The sequence below is a fragment of the Trachurus japonicus genome, chromosome 6 (assembly GCF_045865225.1).
Source record: "Trachurus japonicus isolate A0001 chromosome 6, Traja_1.0".
NCBI classification, from domain to species: Eukaryota; Metazoa; Chordata; class Actinopteri; order Carangiformes; family Carangidae; genus Trachurus; species Trachurus japonicus.
This window is the reverse complement of record NC_140912.1, coordinates 9,387,845-9,406,829: the sequence shown is the minus strand read 5'-3', so window position 1 is coordinate 9,406,829 and position 18,985 is coordinate 9,387,845. Positions and strand designations below refer to the sequence as shown.

General features: G+C 40.4%; 1 protein-coding gene across 13 annotated transcripts in view; it reads right to left on the bottom strand.

Annotated features, from left to right (window-relative positions):
- Positions 1-18,985, bottom strand: part of LOC146985563 (kinesin-like protein KIF21A) — a 55,018-nt gene that overhangs the window by 19,341 nt on the left and 16,692 nt on the right. For 7 of the 13 annotated variants that reach the window (XM_085778616.1, XM_085778629.1, XM_085778617.1 and 4 more), the window contains exons 2-16: positions 13,877-14,099; positions 10,477-10,659; positions 9,063-9,203; positions 8,573-8,704; positions 8,120-8,290; positions 7,490-7,605; positions 6,836-7,031; positions 6,514-6,703; positions 6,286-6,352; positions 5,238-5,441; positions 4,196-4,267; positions 3,060-3,147; positions 2,871-2,985; positions 1,243-1,431; positions 36-235 (exon numbers count right to left, since the gene is read on the bottom strand). In XM_085778616.1, coding sequence (XP_085634742.1) covers positions 36-235; positions 1,243-1,431; positions 2,871-2,985; positions 3,060-3,147; positions 4,196-4,267; positions 5,238-5,441; positions 6,286-6,352; positions 6,514-6,703; positions 6,836-7,031; positions 7,490-7,605; positions 8,120-8,290; positions 8,573-8,704; positions 9,063-9,203; positions 10,477-10,659; positions 13,877-14,099 — 2,287 coding nt within the window. The remainder of the gene's footprint in view (positions 1-35; positions 236-1,242; positions 1,432-2,870; positions 2,986-3,059; positions 3,148-4,195; positions 4,268-5,237; positions 5,442-6,285; positions 6,353-6,513; positions 6,704-6,835; positions 7,032-7,489; positions 7,606-8,119; positions 8,291-8,572; positions 8,705-9,062; positions 9,204-10,476; positions 10,660-13,876; positions 14,100-18,985) is intronic. The other 6 variants (XM_085778620.1, XM_085778621.1, XM_085778627.1 and 3 more) reach the window with 1 other exon arrangement.

The following is an 18,985-nucleotide window of genomic DNA, read 5'->3' as shown; positions in this document are numbered from 1 at the left end:
GTATTATCATGACCAGCCTATGTAATTTATCAAACCTTTGTCTTCTTCATCTCTGCCACATCCATCTGAAGCTTCTTCAGCTGCTTCTCGTACTGTGATTGGTTCTTGAGCAGGCGGGCGTGCTCCTTCTGAGCAGACTGCAGCTTCTGCATCTCCTTGTTCATCACACTCAGCTTCTTCTCATATTCAGCCTTGATCTTGCGAGCTTTGTCCTCTGTGCCGCTCTCCACCGAGGCTGAAAGTGCATGGCACAAATATAATGGGAAACTGATCTTCTATTAAAAAAAAGGAATTAAATGGATGTAAAAAGTTACATGTCACATAATCAGTTGTTCCTATCCTGACACTAGTATCTGAAATGGCTCAGACTATACCTAAAATACTGGCTCAGGTATCAGCGAGGTCGGGGTTTATGATCTCTGATCCGCTATCACGTAATGTATTCATAAACTATTGTTCCACACCAACAGAAACTGTCAGTTTTAATGGAAAGGAGTTGTTCTTTGCTGCTCCAAAGCAGTAGATTACACTGGAAATTGTGTTGTTGTGCTGTTTTAGAGGAGCCAGGAATAATAGATTTTTGCTACATGGTGTAACATTACCAGTACTGTAGTTGTTAAATTATCAACAATCAAGCAACATGTAACAATGTAAAGTCCCACCAGTCAAAAGAGGACATTACAAACGATTCCCTCAGGTATCAGGGGACTGGGTACTGGGTTCTTTAACTGGGTAGAGTTTCATGTGCTGCAGATACACACATATTTTCTCTGATGTTTATTTCTTGTCAGAAACCTTGATCCTCAGTTGTCAAAAATCTCTTTTTTAAGTTAGAGAGCCTGAAATCTCCACCACATTTTTAATATCTGTGTCAGACAAATCTTTGATCCACCAGTGCTGACAAACACAAATGAAACTGTCATCATCTGGCTGCTGGCACAAACATTCACAACTGGATTTAAAGGATTCTCTAAAGTCAGAAGCTGTCGAGTGATTTTTCCCCCTCATTACTCAAGAACAAAAGCTGAGATGAGGCATTTGAATTTCTTTTAAATCAAAGTAGGACAAGCGAGAGCTCAAACATACTTTAAGACTGAAATAAACTGATCAAAAGGAGAGATGTTTAAAAACAAATCCATCAATGTCTTTTGGTGGATGTTTTTATCCAAACCACCTGAGTGTGATGAATACATACAACAGTTCCACCCACCACCACCACCACCTCTGGCGTACTTGTCTTACTCATGTTGTGGAGGACGCGGTCCCGCTCCAGCTGGGTGTCCCTGATCTTGCACTGCAGCATCATCAGCTTCTGTTCGTACTGCTGTTTGAGCGTGTGAAGGCGTCGCTGGCTGTTCTCCAACTCGTCGATCAGCTTCTGCTTGATGGCGATCTCACAGGTGATGTTGGCCAGATCTGCCTGGAAGTTCTCTGTTAGACACAGATCAACACATTAACCTCAGGTTAGGGTTGATATCCATTACGTTAATGTTTACTCTTGACCGCAGCAGCAACAACAACGCAGCAATTGCCCAACCTGTGGCCCTGTAGCATATATTATATAGTAGCTAATCTAGGTAACAAGGCCATAATCACCAAATTGATATGTAAATATTCCATCCATTCATTGGCTGAAGGTCAAGATAGTTCATTCCTTTTATAAATCATAAGTATGATTGACAGCCTACACTACTAATATGACAACAGCAGGTGTCAGCCCTAGTTACAGTCACACATCTACGTAACATATGTGTGACAAGGTATCGGTCGGCTCTGTGTAGTTACTGTGTTGGTTCTGGCCACACCCAGCACAAACAGACTGGACACCATCTGATCCGGACAAATTACATTTGGAAAAGTTTAATCTCGCAGTTTTTTGAGCAGTGGTTTTCCTCTTGGATGTACAGTAATCAGTAGGGATTGACTTCATGAAACACCCTTAACTCTCATCAGTCACTAAAACAACAATTTGCACAGTCCTTATGCCAAATCACAGGCATTTCTCTGTTTTTTAATGCATAAATATTGCACCCTGTGTAGAACCTTCTGTTTTAGTAGTATAGCTCTTCCTGTACCGTCTAGATGCCAAGGGAATAGGCTTATGAGTGGACTCATTATAATTATTACTATTTATGACTGAGTATCTATTGCTGCAGCTCAGCTGTGTTTCAGCCTACGATCAGTTGTTCACTGATGCTCTCAGTCACCTGATCTTCATACCTGTTCAGGTATTTCCTCACCATGTAGAGACATGTCACATTAGTTTCTGCTCAGTGGAGCAACACGGAGGCAGCTGTGGTGAAGACAGATTATTTTTAGAATATTGTACAAATAATTAATGTGTAATGTAGGTTTGCTTTATTGAAGTTGTACTTAATTCAATGCTGCCTCTCTAACCAGTTCATTTAAGTTCGGATACTTGACACCTTGATTTAATAAATCATAGTCATATAATGACTAAGATGAATCATTTTGATTTTGGTGATTTTGTTAAAATAGAGTTTAAAAGTAAAACAAATACAGGGCAGGTCATATACTGTATCTAGCTCAGGTGTCTCGGTTTGAATCCTGACTTCTAGGTTCCCACACTGAACTTAAAAAGACCATAAATGTTTCCTTGTGCTCCACCCACAAACTGACCATAGATGTGATAATCACACATGGTTATGACTAAAAAAACATGGTTTCCCTTGCTGCAGTATGAGTGGAAAGTGTTTTCATTTGAGGAGCTGTTCTGACAGTGACCTCACAGCTCCCCCTTGTGGACAACCTGCAGACGACTGAAGTGAGTGCATGAGGTTGTTTACTAGACAGACACTTTACAGTATTTGTTCAGAGAAAGAGGAAAAGTCTGACATTGTCCCCGATACCTTTTTCATCAGACTCAGAGTCAGAATCATCAGAGCTCTCCTCCACGTCCATCTCCTCCTCTTCCTCCTCCTCTTCTTCTTCCCCTTCCTCGTGGTCACTGCCCTCCTGGACCTCCTACATTACGAACACAAAACATTTAAACAGTGTATTTAATGCTGATACAAAGTGAAACACAGTATATCACTCACCATGTCTGCATCCTCACTCACTCGCTCTGTCATTTCCTTCTCTCTGTCTTTTTCCTGCTCGTTGTCAGGAATTTCCTCCTTGTTGGCGCTGAAAGATTGAGACATGGTGATACGTCAGAGATCTGCTGCAACTATACCATGAACATTTACTGAGCAGAACACAAGGTTTATCCCAAGTGCATCTTCACAGGTACTGTAACACACAAGTAAACATTAAGCATAATTTTATAGTAGCAATAACAAGTAAGAATACAATAAAAGTAACAATACATATGTGGGTAATAATTTGTCAGTTTCTTTTAGTTGGTATAATACAGTTACAGTAAAGTCTTTTTGACAAATAAGCTTTTTAACGACACTTTGTTCTATTGATTACATGTACAATAAATATACATAGACAGGCGTCATCTCAGCTGAATACTGAGATGTCTCCGCTCCAGTTTTATTTGCTTATTTGTGAAAAAGACAAAAGAGTTTTTTTTAAACAAAAGGAGGGAATCTCATAAGAGTCTGAACAAAACCAGCAGAAGCAAAAAAGCATGGCGTGAATATGCAGCGAACAAAAGGAAATTCATGAACCAAATCCATGAGGAAGATCTGTTGGATAAGTATGTTATCCAAACACAAAGGGGCTCGCAATGTTTGGGTGATGTTCACAGAAAAATCAGCTGGATGGGAATAGAGGGATTTGTCATCTGCTGTTATGCTGTTTTAATACATTTTGCACACAATCTGAAATAAATGACAAGGATACTTTTTTTGCCTGTGTGCTCAACCATGACGCACCTTCAGGTCCTTCAACAGTAATAATAGGAAAGGATAAATGTTTTCATAAAAGCATAAACTAGAGCTTTGCTGCTGACTTATTTCATGATGTCAAACGCAAAGAGATGAAATAGAAGCGAGGATGTAGTGTGAAAGATCAATGGATGTTCAAAGGTTCACACAGAAAATTTAAAAAGAGAGATTAAGGTTTATTTAAAATGATAAAAACGGTGAAGTGCTGCTACGGTAGCGTGTTTAACTCCAGGTGAGTAAAAATACCTGCCCCAAATTAATAAAAAGTTAAATAAAATGCTGAATTGGGGGAAGCAAGGGATAGGAGTGGCAACAGGAGGGTGGAAGCTCTGACAAACCTGGCGTCCTCAACCTCTTCCACCACCTCCTCCCTTTCCTCCCTCTCCCTCTGCTCCAACAGCTGCTGGAGTCTTCACGGAGAGGTGAAGGGTCAAACGAGAGAAGGAAGCAAGAGATGAACGAAGGAAGGAAGAATGGAGGGGAAAATGGTCAGAGGAAGCTCTGCACTGGAAACCCAACCAACGTTCACCCCCCCCCCCCCCAAAGCGCCCAACAGCACAACTGTGATCATTTTCAACCTGGAGCCTCTGATCAGTCTCTAACCCTGCTCTAGACTCTGTATCAGAGAAGATCCCCTGAATATTAGCATCTTCTTGTCTTTCTTGTTTATTAGCACATGCAGTCGACTCCCAATGGAAATGGGGTCTCAGACTTAGACCTTAATGTATTTGATCTCCATCCATTCATAGGTTATTATTTAATGTTTCTATATCAGTCTGTACAAATACTTTCATCATCTGTTAAGCTAAGTGGCATCCCTGTTTAGAGATCAGGGCTAATAGAGGAGCTATTTGTAAGTTTTGGTAATTCTACTTAGCTAACGTCTGCATGAACAGCTGTTTGCTAACTAGTCTTCACAAAAACCTAAGTTGTGTTTACAACACAAGAGGCAGAAATAAGTCCTCTGAGCAGATATATGTTCAGGATGGACTGGAGGCTACAGTGACTTGGTGTCAGTGACAGAACAGAAGAACTGGGCCAGAGAGCTAGATGGTTTGCATGCTAACTTCAATACAAAAAAACAAAACAAACAAGTGATAGACAGGGATGCAAAACAAGAAGGGTACTTCCCATCACTGTGGACAGATTTCATTTGTAGAGTTAATGAATTAAGTTTGATTCATTTAATGAACTCGAATGCATTTCAGCTGCTCCATATGCTAACATTGGCTATGAAGTAAAACTTAGAAATAGCTCATGTAAGTTTGAAAACTTGAAGACCGCTGATTACATACCAAGATGCAACAGGCAGATGACCAACCCATCATATGTTTTGTTCATGACAAATGACCCCAACTGTCCTGAACGGTGTATCATTACCTTTTCTTTTTCTTCTTCTCTCGTTTCTTCAGCTTCTCCAGGTCTTTCTTGGCCAGTTCGATGATATCAGACGTCTCCTTCTCAGGAGCCAAGAGCGAGGAGGAGAAGGAGCCAGGCCCTCCGTAGAAGGACTGACGGTTGGAGGCACGGGACAGATTCTTCCTTAGATTCTCATTCACAGCTTCGCTCTCCAGGAGTTTGGCTCTGAGGGTGAAAACCCGGGACACAGTAAATATGGTGCTTTGGAGGTTTAATTTATTAGTAGGCTATGATAAAATAACATATTCCAAAAAATGTATTTTCATATTTCCAGACCGTCACAGTTTGCCCCACTTCAACACTTAATGTCATCAACACTGTGGCAAATATTTCTAACTTTGGAATCCCAAAAATAGTTTTCATGAGTATGACAAATCCTTTTGCTGATTGATCCTAAAAAGCTGTGAAGAAAATCTCCGGGCTAAATTTAAGCACCCACACTTGCCAAGTTTATTGGGGACACCTATCTAAAGCTAACGCAGTCTAAACAGTACAAGAGTCCAGCAATTAACTCTGTCTTTATGATTTATAAAGAGACGTTGAACAGTGTTACTGAATGATGCTTCTTTCATTTTGTCTCCATTTATATCAGTGAGTGTAACAAAAAACTGTTCAACAGCAACACAAAAAGATGACTTAACATCTCAACATCTCTCTTCAACAGTTTAAAACCAAACTGAACATTACTACTTTCAGAAAGGAGAGTTTACTACCAAACTGGCAACCATGTGTGTTACTACTGTCTGTAAATCTCACCTATTTAGTGTGCAAGTTAAATGCACCACTTAACCCATATAAACTACAACGACCATGTATTTTTGTTACTCATCACCAGTGAAGTCAGGTTTTATATAACTGATCTCAAAAGTGAGATAAATAAAGTCAAACATGTCTTTAAGTCTAAATAAAAAGATTGAAATAAAACTACCCTTCATCAGACAGTGGGTTGAGTAAAGGCTCTAGCGGAAACGGAATAATGAGGGAGTAAAGCACAGAATGAGATGTTTACCTGAGATCTTCAATCTCTTTGATGTAGCCCTGAATCATGTTTCCTATTTCCTCTGTTCCTCCTTCACCTGGGAGAGTAAAAACACAGTTGTCAGCCCAGGGAGCTCAAGAAACAAATGGTTTGCCGCTTACTTTTACGGTCATAACATCAAAATTGAAGACAACAGTTTTGATGTTATGTGAATAAACACTTTGGATAGATCCATAGTGCTGGACTGAGAGGTATTACCTGCCCTGGCGAGGGCCTGGTTGGCCTGGTCACTGAGCAGCTGGGTGAGCCGCGCCCTCTGAGCATCGATGGTCTCCTGCATGGCCTTCACCCTCACCCTCAGGTTGCTGTTCTCCGTCTGCAGCATGGTGTTCTCGTGGAACATATCGCTGAAGCTCTCAACGCCATCCTCGCCCACCAGGCGCTTACCCTGCAGGGGGGGGGGGGGATCCAAGTGACAGTTTAAAAACAGTGAGTGACAACACACAGTGTTTTTCAATGGAAAAAAGGTTTGTGTCTACAATGAAAGAGTAACGATAATTTTCTATTCCTCTCTCCTCACCGTCTTGTACTCCATCAGCTCCATCTGTAGTCGAGCTATTTCAGTCCTCAGAGCGCTGATCTGCTGGCTGGCCTTGTCCTGGTTCACCATCACTTTGTTCTTGATGTTCCGGGCTCGGTTGGCGTATTTAAGAGTGTTCAGCGTCTCCATAAAGTCCCGGTCAGACGGGCTGATGCAGGCGATCATCACTGTTTGGCTTAAAGAACAAGAGGATGGTTAGTCATTCGTGTTTGGCTCAGCTTGCAAATGAACTCTTACACTCGATGATGCTGAACAATTTCATATCTTCATATAATAAATATGTATTTTATTCAACTAAAATCATTGCACATTTATATTCAAATTACCAAAGTTACCTTTTCATATGAGTCTGAGTAGAACAGGAGTGTTAAAGTAAACTGTTTATTATTCTTATATAATTTCTTTATTATTCATGTTCTACATTCTCCATTTAATTTCTGCACAAATTCTAACTGAGATCACATTTAACTTTAAAACAAATTATTTTATGGATTTTATATTGCATTTTTTTTTTAAAGTGTAGATCATTTCAAATTGAAACCTGTGACAGGACTAAATAGGAGTCCTCTGGTTGTGTCAGCGTGATAACTCAAAACCCACAGAGATTGCACTTGTGGGAAAAAGTGTACAAACCTGTTTCCTCCTAAAGAGTCCTGCAGGAGTCGGGTGAGTTTGGAGTCTCTGTAAGGCACATGTGAGGACCGCTTGCTCCGGTCGCCCAGAGCACTGATTACATTCCCCAGAGCGAGCTGCAGCAGAGGACAGAGAGAATATTTCAGGTTCAGACAGAAGTAATGGAACAGGAATTCAAGCCTTTATGTCTTTGCAATTCACAAGTTAACTAACAGAGTTTGTGACATAAATTAAGTGTGTTGAATCCTAAAGGTTTTCATTTTGTTGAACGAATATTTACATAAAAAATAAATGAATTAAAGGCAGAGAGCAAACATCTTCTAACACAAATAATTAAACAATTTACAAAGTCGCTGTCGGATCACATGTAAACTTTTGTGACCTGTCCAGCCTTGACCACTAAAATTAATAAATATTCTAATGCCCCCTCCCTGAAAAAACAACCTTACAGCTCTTTCAAGATATGATATAAGATATAAAATCCTATAGAATATTAAATAGATCTACTACTTTTAAAGTCTACTCCTTCTGCGATGGTGGAAACACTTAGAGAACACAGCCACTAGATGGCAGCACCCCTCTGGATTATCACTCAGTGACTGAGGAGCGAGCTGGGAGGAGGAAACTCACCAGTCCACAGTTGATGGAGATGCCCTCTTTGGCTCGGTCGCCCGTGGCTCCGGTTCGCTTCAGCCTCTCAGAACCAGCCAGGTCCACAAAGTGAAATTTGGCCGTCAGCGTCTCGTACTCGTCCATCTCAGAGTTTCCATTGGAGACTCTGTTATCAGTTTCATTTTCTTGCTGATTGACAATAACAAACACAAACTCTGTTAATGACGCAGCAATACAACAGTGTCTGTCTTTATCTTGTGAAGAATTACTGTGCAAAACAAAAGGACACCAGCAAAGACGCCTACTTTTCCAGAGGGAAAGAGAGAAGCATCGTGACAAATGTTTCTGCTCTCTTTGTGCTTTAGTAAGTGGGAGTATTTCATATTTCATATTTGTTATTTTCATTTTTCTTTTAAACTGCACTTCTTTGTCTTTAGTGCAGCTGCTGTGTCAGTGAGATGATGCACTAACATTGTCAGAGGCACAAACGCGGACTTGGCACAGGTGGATGGTGAAGATGGCGTGTGACCGAGAGCTCTGGACGTTCATCTGGGTGCTGGCTGTGGTGCGAGACAGAGCGCCCAGCTTGAGGCACTGCATCATCTGGACAGACAGGAAGAGTTTGACATGTTGGTACACTGGCTGAACTCAACTGTGACGCAGCAGGGAAAACAACCACAAATCCTCTCTGACATTAGAGTAAACATGGGAGTCGTAATGCATAATAAATGAATGACAAATGAATGCTAGTAAATCTGAAGGCTTTGTGATGGTTCACATTCAGAGTAAAGCTACAGTACAGTATGTCTTCAGTTGCCCATAAAAAAATACGGATATGTCTTAATACACTTATTGGTGTTGAGGAAGCGATGTTAACCAGGGAGTGGTTGTATAAACAGTTTTACTGAAGAGACACTTTTAATTTAACGTAGCTGATTCACACAGTCTCTCCCTCCTCTACCTCGGCCTCGGAGGACACGGTCCGTGTGGTCACTCCCACTGTGTAGATTCCCCCGGTGGCGTCTTCATGGATCTTGATGTGTGACTTCTGCTTCATGTCTCGTGCAGAGTCAAACAGGTCCAGAACCTCCTCATTATAAAGCTGCAGGGAGGAAAAACAAACAAAAATACAGACCAGCATAAGAACCACAATAAAGAAACAAGGCGACAATAAATATGGGAGGTAAATTTGTCAAATTGAGAGTTGTGTGTGAGTTAGGTCTATACTGTATTTGATCATGTTGAATATATTGAAGTAAAAAAACATATAATACAACAACATGATTCTATTACTGTATAAATAAACGCCTCCAATGCCACTCAGCTGTGATAATATGGTACCGTAGTATACTGTGATATTTGGACTGATCTCTATTGTCTTGATATAAAATCTGGGGTTTAGAGTATAAACTTTGCTAAGACTATGGCTAAATTATATGCAAAAAACATATCATCACACCATCATCCAAATCCTCTTACAAATTTATTGGCAGATACAAATAATGATTTCATTTGGAATAATTACGTTCATTAAAAAATAAGTTACTTGATGATGATGGGATTTTTTATTGTGCCCTTATGTGTGAGAAAAATGACTTGTAGAATAAGACACATCTGCACTACACTATCTCTTCTAAGGTGATTTGTGACACATTTTGGGTTTAGATATTACAACTTTGCAATGAAGGCATTTATGTTGGGTCTGTTACTGTGTTTTCCTACCCTGAACTATTTTTCAGAACACTCCATTACTGTAAGTGCCTGAATCAAAATATAAGACAACAGGTGCTGAATGTGAGAATTGCTCAGGGTCTGTTTGTGAAGAACTATTTGGTAGAGAAAAAGACATTAAGGCCAGAGTCAGCATGAGGAAAGAGAAACAAAAGATTTGCCCACAATGCTGCATCTCTGGATGTTTTGAATTATCTGGGGGGAAAAAAAGTCAAATACTTGATTGACTGCTAACTACAGTACGAGCAAAAAATGACCTGTTGAAGCTCCAGCTCCTCAGCAGGAATCTCAACACTGCAACAGTCTGATGGACCAGCACAAGTGTCAACTCACATCATTCCTGTTAACTCCTTCCTGTTGGCCAGACCGAGACCCCCGCCCAACACCACCCAACCAACACCTCCTAACCCCCCGATGACAGCTGCTGCAGTCCAATTGTCAGGGTGGATATTTTCTAGTGATGGAGCGCTGGTGTCAGAGCTTGTTAAACGAGCTGTGTCAACAATATAAGCCTGACCCCTGACATCTCTGTAGGGCCTGTCCTAATGCTGCTGAGAGGAAGGTTACACTCTGTCGGTTTGTTTTATAACGTTTTTGGTGCACTGAAGCAGCATTGTCTATGTGGCAGAGAGATGGCTCTGTACCTCGAGGAACTGGGCGCTGATCTTGAACTCGGGAACGGGGCGTCCCTCCTCTTGAGCCGCTTGTCGCCGCTGCTCGACGCCTTTGAAGAGGTGATGGACGGCACGGGGGATGATGCCCAGCTCCTCGTCTACGATGTTGACATCAAAGCCCGTTCCCATGGTGTAGGTCTTCCCTGAACCCGTCTGTAAGGGGAGAAGAAAGATGTCATTCAAAAGAGCAGGTACTGTACACACAGTGCTGGCTGCTGCTCATGTTCGGCTGCTGAGAGACGAAGTCCTGAAGTCAGGATTGAAAAACATTTTCTAAAACTCCTCTAATTCATCTGCTATTATTATTTTAATTGAACGATTGTGCTAACATATTTCTCTTTTGTTAGAAGTTGTCTTTACTTCAAACTTTAGTACCCTTTATTTGTTTATTTAACATTACTACTATTTAATATTACTATATTAATAGCGCCTTTGATTCTACACAAATTAATAGTCAGTGAAGGTTTTATTTGTGTTATTAAGGCTTCATTTTCGTTTTTTTTGTCTATTTTTGTGACACAATTTGTAATTGGCTTCACATTATCACAGAATTTCTGACCAACTGCTATAATTACTTTATTTGAATTACTATAATTATATTTTCAATGTATGACCTTAATCTGCCATCTACTTTTTCTCCAATTCTTTTTTTGATTTGTAACCTTTCCCAGAGTTCCTTCTGTTCTGTACAAGTTCAGTATTTTCACCTACAGGCAGCACCATGACTTTTTCAATGCAATTATTTTCAAACATGTGATCTGTTGTTGCTCAACTAATTCTGGTTATTGTCAGTGGAGACGTTGGGAACTGTAACCAGTCCATGTCCTAGATTTCTCTCTCATCTCTTACTGTTTGATTTTGCTACCTTTAACTAAGAGAAAAAGAAAATGATCAGTTTACTCTTTTTTTAGTACTATCCCTCAGTCTCTCTTAAAATAAACTAAACCAGTATTTTGGACAATCCAAGGTACATTTGATATGACAGAAGATTTTTTTTACTCTCCTCTCAAAATCATGGCTGTCTGTTTATATCTGAAACCAAACTGGGCTGAGTTCTTGTGATGCGGCCGAGTGGGTCGGTCTAAATCTAGATTAGTCCCTGTAAAGCCACAGAGGCAAACAGGTCTGATGTGTGTATGGCAACAGAAGTAGGCCAGCACTGACAGCAGCACTAACTAGGGAGAGGAGGGTTATGGACACACATTAAATATGCAGAGCTGGCTGCCTTAACAGTGTGTGTGTGTGTGTGTGCGTGCGTGCGTGCGTGCGTGCGTGCGTGCATGTGTGTGTGTAAGTTATGTGCAGTAGGAGCTCGATCACCACGGCAACCTAAGCAGTAGGGGAGGTAATGGAAGGGTGAAGGGGGAGGGAGGGTTGTTAAGCCCAAACTTGCATGTTATTTCCATGTGATAAACTTGGTGGCGGAAACAAAAACAGCAAGTGAAGTGGAAGAGATAGAAAAAAAAAGAAAGAAGTAAAGAAGATTCAAACCAGTTCAACCACACAGATTAATTTTGTCTGATGTACGGAGCAAAAACCAAAGATTTAAAACAAATAAATGTTTTAGGCTGGCATCTACACCCATAGAAGTCAAAAATCAAAGCTGATTATTGGACCTCAGCTCAATGGCCACTTGTCATTGGATGAACAAAAACACAACAGAAACATTAGCTCTGTCCATGAGATCAATTTGGCTTTACTGTGGGACACACTCCCATTTCTTGATTTCTTTAAATCTTCTCCAAAAATCTGGATTTCTGTATTAATTCTCTTATCAAGGATTCATCATCAAACAAATCTCTGTACTATTGATTTTGATTCATCTATTTATTTATAAACTTATATAATTCCGTTCCTCGATATCTATTTTCATTGTCAAGAAACATTTACCCTGTTATTTATTTCCCCATTTATTTTCTGTGTCTGTTGTACTTGTTGGGCTTTGTTAATAAAATGCTATAAAAAAGATTAATCTCTGTAGATATTGCAACAGTGGGCTCTCAGCCAGTTATGCCATTAATACCACGGGTAAATCCCAAAAGTGTTCTTAAAGATCCGGAGCAGCAGCGGCACTAACGAGTGAGCTGGTGTGCAAACAGCAGCTTTTCAGGACCCATAAGAACTTTGTAGGATTATGAGGCCTGAGCTCCCTCGTGATTGAACATTCAGCTTTACATTCACACAAAAATGAATAAAGCGTTCTACACTTTGAACCAGGAGACTCAGACTCACCAATCAGGGCTGACTGACACATACAGATGGAATTATATTTTGATCATATCACATCTTTTTTAACAAATGTCTGACGTCCAAATATATGGTTTAGTCCAAACTACAATTTAAAATTAACAAGGTTACATAGATATATTTTACATGTGTTAATGTAAAACTTAACAGTAGAATCCAGTTTACTGCATTAGACATAAATGTGTATGCTTTAAAGTCTTTGATTTGATTAATTATATAAAGTAGTCAGTAATCCTGGATTTCTGCTGAATCCTGATCAAGACTGGATTTCTACTTCTACTACTTAAACAATTATCTTACTTTTATCCATCCACTAGACTTTGAATCAGTCGTATGCTCTCAGCCCCATGTAGCTGGTAGTTTATAGGTCATTGTGACACATACAATCACAATCAGCCTCATCAACCTTTTCTGTTGCTTTCAGGTTGGCAGAGCTAGATCACCATCCTTCTGTTTCTCTTGGTGAGTCACCTCCGTACAGTATGAAAGGGGCTCTAGTTGGGAATTCACTTGTTTTGAAATGATTGTCATTTTTGTGCTCTTTCCCTGAAAGAAAAAATCTTTTCTTCCTGGTTTCATTTTTTGTGGTAGAGTTATTGTGTTATCTCAATCAGGACTCTCAGTAAAGAGTGGTACAGACTATTGTCAAAACTTCACTTTTAGGACTTTAATAAATCGATGTACTCTTAGATATACTATTGTAGGATCTGAAAAAACATCCAAAGGAACAGTTTCTTAAAATATACCTATTTGCTTTCACAGCTGAGATCTGAGAAAGTTTCAGGTAAAGAAAAATGGAAAACATCCAGCCTGGTAAAATATCTCCGCACCAGTGCTTTCTAGCTCTGCAGCAGGCATGGAGCCAGGATAACTGCTCCCAGTCTGAAGTCTATTTCCTATTCCTTTACAAACTACGGTTGGACAGATACAAGGTCACAGAGGTTCAAATTCCTCCACAGAAGTCTCCTCCAGTCTCCTTTTAACCAAATGTCAACACTCTCCACCTCCTCTCCACTCCTCCTCCTCCTGCTGCCTTCAAACACACACAGAGCAGCTTTACATCCAAGCAGCTGTAAAGCACCGTCAGCTCTTCAGCTGAGACGCCGAGAAGACAAAGACTCGCCTGTCCATATGCAAAGACAGTGGCGTTGTAGCCTTCGAAGCAGCCGTCGATCAGCTTCTCGGTGCAGTTGGCGTAGATGGCGTCCTGCTGGGAGTCCATGTCGAACATATAGTCGTAGGTGAAGGCCTTGTCTTTCCCGAGGATCACCTGAGGCTCCCCGGGCATCACATACGTACAGATGTGACATCCTTCGATCTTCTCCCTGGCCAGCTGAGGACGGATCCTGTGGCAGACACAGAGAGGAGAGATGAAGCTGTGTTTTTGTGTACATCAGAATTTGAGAAACAAGTACTGTAAAACATTGTGTGGGGTATGGATTTAAAAAAGCAAATGAATCAAACAATTTGAAGCAAGTTTCACAGCATTTAATTGTACAAAAACAGAACTACTGTTTTCTGTATTTTTCAAATGTGGATAATGTGTCTCTATAAACATAGAGATTCAGCCTGAAGCAGCTGAACTTGTTGGCATCAAACGATCAGATTCAGGTTCAAACAGCTTTGTAGGCATGGACAAAAACATGTTGTTGCCAAAGTAGCACCAGAGGGACCACACCAACCACACCCAAACCAATATCATTAAAGTGCCTCAAGTGAATCTGATATTAATCTGATTCAAATCCAAATTCAGCAGGTATTTGCTAGTGTGCCATTAATGACAAAAACTCACATCAGGAAAATAACTAATATCTTTAGTTTAGCGTAACCAGACTACAAAACACAAGGTTAGTATCACTACAGAGCTCTTTTATGATGATCATAACTGAATGATGTTATAACAATATATTAAAATCCACTATATATAACATAATTCTGCTGACCTATTCTTCAGCTGTCTGAGGATTTTGTCAATTTGAAACAAGAAACAACACTACACAAATCTGTGCTGCAACCCACCTTATTGCTCAGGATTTAAATGTGAAAAGAGGCTTAGAATCATTTAAAAAGCAACCTTTTAAAGCTTGGGATCCCTGATGACATTGGTAAGTCACATTGCAGCCACATCATGATATTCATGAGCTGCGCCAGTTTAGCACCTCGGTCTCCATCGTCAAACCAAACAAGTAGAAACAGCTTCAGCAGCACATTTACATTCACACCTGAGTGTCGAGTGTTTATGTTCAAGGACAAACTGGAACAGGATGCGCTGTCACTGTAGCGGCCATGGGAATCAGACCTGTGGAGCGCAGCGCACACGTGGTAATTATAGCACTGTACCAACATATTTTGGCCGACAGCCGTTAGCAACACAACTAACAATTAACAAACCTAACTCGGCCCCAAAAACTGTTATTCTGAAATCCACAAAAATCTCAATAAAGTGCCATCGTAAGCTAGAGGAACATGTTTTTCTTACTGCCCTAAATCATAGCAATTTAATTAACTCATCTTTTTACAGATTTTCATCTGCTGCATATGTGACCACCGGGTCAATATCCTTCACTGACCTAATACTTTGTCCCATAAAAGCTGCCAGCTGGGTTATTATGGAGCGCTTTAGTCTGTCTGACTGACAAAGCTGAAAAGCTGAAAGTTGGTAAAGCTGAAACCTGGCAGCGATTAACAGAGAGAGAGGGAGAGAGCATTCGTTCTGCAGTGGAAATGACTGTTGTTTTCTGTAAAGGAAGGACAGTGTCACCAGCAGACACACACAGAGGAGCCGTAGTATTCAAGGACATGGAAAAGAGCTGAAAGGCTTTTTGAATGTCAGTCTGGAGGTTTTACAGCTGAAAAACAATTCTGCAGGTTTTACGACTCATTTTGTAATTGTGGGAATTCCCTGGGGTGATTCTGAAGCCTGGCGGTGTCAAACATCAGCAAACCAGTTTGTCACAATTTAGGAGACAGATTTAGTATGAATAAGATAAGTATTTATAACAGACCATAGTAAAAGATAAGATAAAAAGCACAAGGGACACTTTATTGCTGAGAATCAGGGCTGTGCAATAATGCATTATTATGAAATCCATGTGTTGACAATGTGTGTTGACAAAAATCGTTTTGGTTACAGCACATTGTCTTGACACCAAGCAAGCCACAAGTTATGTTTACTACTGACATAAAACATAACATTGCTACTAATTAAATTAATTACTGGTAATACGACTACAGTTTGGGCGTGTGTGGTGTGGTTGCTTTTGGGGTGCCAGCCAGGTCTCTCTCCTGACATCTAGTCAGTCTGGTTTTTTGTGATTTGATTTACCCTTTCTCTTTTTAATTTCATAACCCAACACACAATAAACACACATAAAACCACACAAAGGCAACACACTGCACGATGTGTCCCTATAATAACCAGAATAACCAAAAAGAGCCACACAATCAACAGACAAATATATTATCATTCATTAATAATTGAATGAACTCATAACATCTATGATAAAGAATATTAGAAGATTCTCACATTGGACACAGATTGACACATTTACTGACTAGCTGGTGAAGACAGTGCAGCATTTAACAGCTAAAGATGCAGAAGTTTCCCCACTGAGAAGGTAGAGACCAAAACTGAGGGTGAATACTGGACTTGTGTGATGGACATGTGATAACGCTGCTCTTTAACAGCGGTTATAAGACTGTTGCTGACACAATAGCTGTGATCACAACTTGCAAATCACACCAGGAAATGAATCAAGGAAGAGGAAAACCAAAAAACAAATGAATGTTATAATTAAACTGGTGGGACAGAAAAATAGTTCAGCAGCAAGTAAACAACATGAACCTGTACGTCGTGAGCAGCAGTGACCAAAGAACTAAACAACTCTGTCACCTTGGACAAACTCTCCTCATGGGTTCAGTTGGGAGGAGAAGCACCTGACAGAGGGCCTGCCAGCCTCTGTCCTGGGTGGATAAAAGCCTCATTGTGCCCCGGGGTTCAGGGGAGAACAATGCCGTGAGTGAGTACAGTGTGGTCATTGTGTCCATCTGTGTGACACTGGATCCCAGCGCTGACACCACCACCGCCATGGCTGTGGGATTACACGGCTGGACGAAGGCGAAGGAGGAGAGGTAACGTCCTGTCTGGAGCTTCTGACATGTCTGTGAGTCATTGTAAGTGAGGTCACAGTCGAACAACACCACACTTCATGTCAAAATAAAAAGATATGGGGCTGCATTTCCTGAAAGTCCTTCTTGCACTACATTGAAACATGTGAGACAAAGTACTGCTGCACTCTGCTTTCATGACGCTATGCCACTGATAATTTAAAGCTTCTTCAGGGATAGTTAGTGTTCTGCAGTGCCAAACGTACAGCCTGTGGGCCAAAACCAGCCAGCAGGATGAATTTGCATAGAAGACAGAAGAGGCCTAATATTGTTGCAATTGCACATATTTTCCTCAAGTGATTTCAGGTTTTTTTTTTAAATGTTTTGTAAAAAGATACTGTAATTCATTGACTCTAAACATCTAAATAATGTACTTGTACTTCTTTACACTAAAACAAAGAGAAACATTTGGAGTTGTCGTTATTTATAGGTTATTATGCTTTATTTTACTGGTTCGGCCCACTTGAGATCAAATTGCGCAGTATGTGGCCCCTGAACTAAAAAGAGTTTGACACCCCTGGTTTAAACCAATGACCCAATTTCTTTCAAGTGTTCAGTGTTTGTTGCACAGTTTCATCAGCAGAGTTGTGTCGCCCAGGTGACGTGGTCAGGCAACGAGCTTCGAGACCACATCACAGTTTGTATTTGAAGAATTCACGAGAGTAGTTTTCTTTATTTCTCACAGTGGCCACAATAGGAAAAGCACCAGTGTTACTGACAACATGAATAATGGCTCTGCTGTATTCATGTGTCCCGTCATAGACTCCCTGTGGAGCTGTGGGCGTTCTGTGGATTTTCTCTGAGGGGAAACTTCAAAGGTGAGACAGTGACAGTGAGCAGGACTGAAAGCAAAGCAGCTAAATGTCTGTTCCACTGACACATGGTAGGACAAGGTGAAGGTAACACAAGGGACTTTTTGACCACTGGCATTATGATGGAGCATGTGTTTCTGCACCTGGGTCCTCAAATCAAACACTGTTCATCCTGTTTAATACTTTATATCTCTATTCTTTTGAAGCGTCTCAGTGAAACTATGTCACATCTTTAAAACAGTCCATCCATGAGACATTCAGGGAAAGACTATGCTGCAACTGAACTTTCAAATTAAAATACTATTTACATAGAGCATCTCATGAATAAATAACAGCATTATCCAAACAAATAATCAATATGAACTAAAGAAAAATGTGGTTGATATTAATAATTAATTAAAACATTATTAAACAATTTGTAGGGGAAGGATAAAGACACACAGACATCTGAAAGAAATCACAAAAATAAAAGCAATCACAGCTACCAATCAGATTTCTGAGGTTGGTCTTTGAGTCTGAGTGACAGGCTTTGTGTCAAGGAACAAAGAAAAGGAGGAAAACGTTCAAGTAGGACTGAACAGAGTGAAGCTGCCGTAGAACACAACATACACAACAGCACAACACGCTCATCTGTGTCGCTGTTGTTACGCACAATAAACATGATTCCAGACAGGGAATCAATTAACTTCCATGTCAAATTCACCGTATTTAACCAATTATGTTTCCCCTGTCTGTAAGAACGTTCTAGAAATCTAATCCTCTCTCTAGCAGCCGCAGGATGGGAGGGATGATGGGGATGGGGGTCTTTGTTTCAGACGATTTAACTCCCTAATTGAGTGTGTAATCCTGTCTGTTTCAACACTCTCCCTCAGCACTGACACACCCGGGAATCTCTCCCAAATGTACTCTCTTCTCATCTGCATTTAGACACTTAGTGCTTTCTGCCGTATACTGTAGCTCCAGACCCCAAGTTTCTCATTAATGCAAACGTGGGACTATTAGACAATTTAGAATTGCAACAGAAGTAGGAGGTGGCTGTTCGGGGGATGAAATTAAAGCACGTTCTTCAGGGGAATCTAAGTCATTTATGATTGAAAGCATGACACAATTAAAACATAATTAAATAGTAAAATGTAAAAAAGTGAAATGGAAAGCCAAAGTAACTGAGGGTTTCAGAAAAGTGTGGCTGTTTTGATAAAACCTGTTAAAACTGGGTCAATTTCAGATCAATTAGTTCTAATTGATTTTCACTA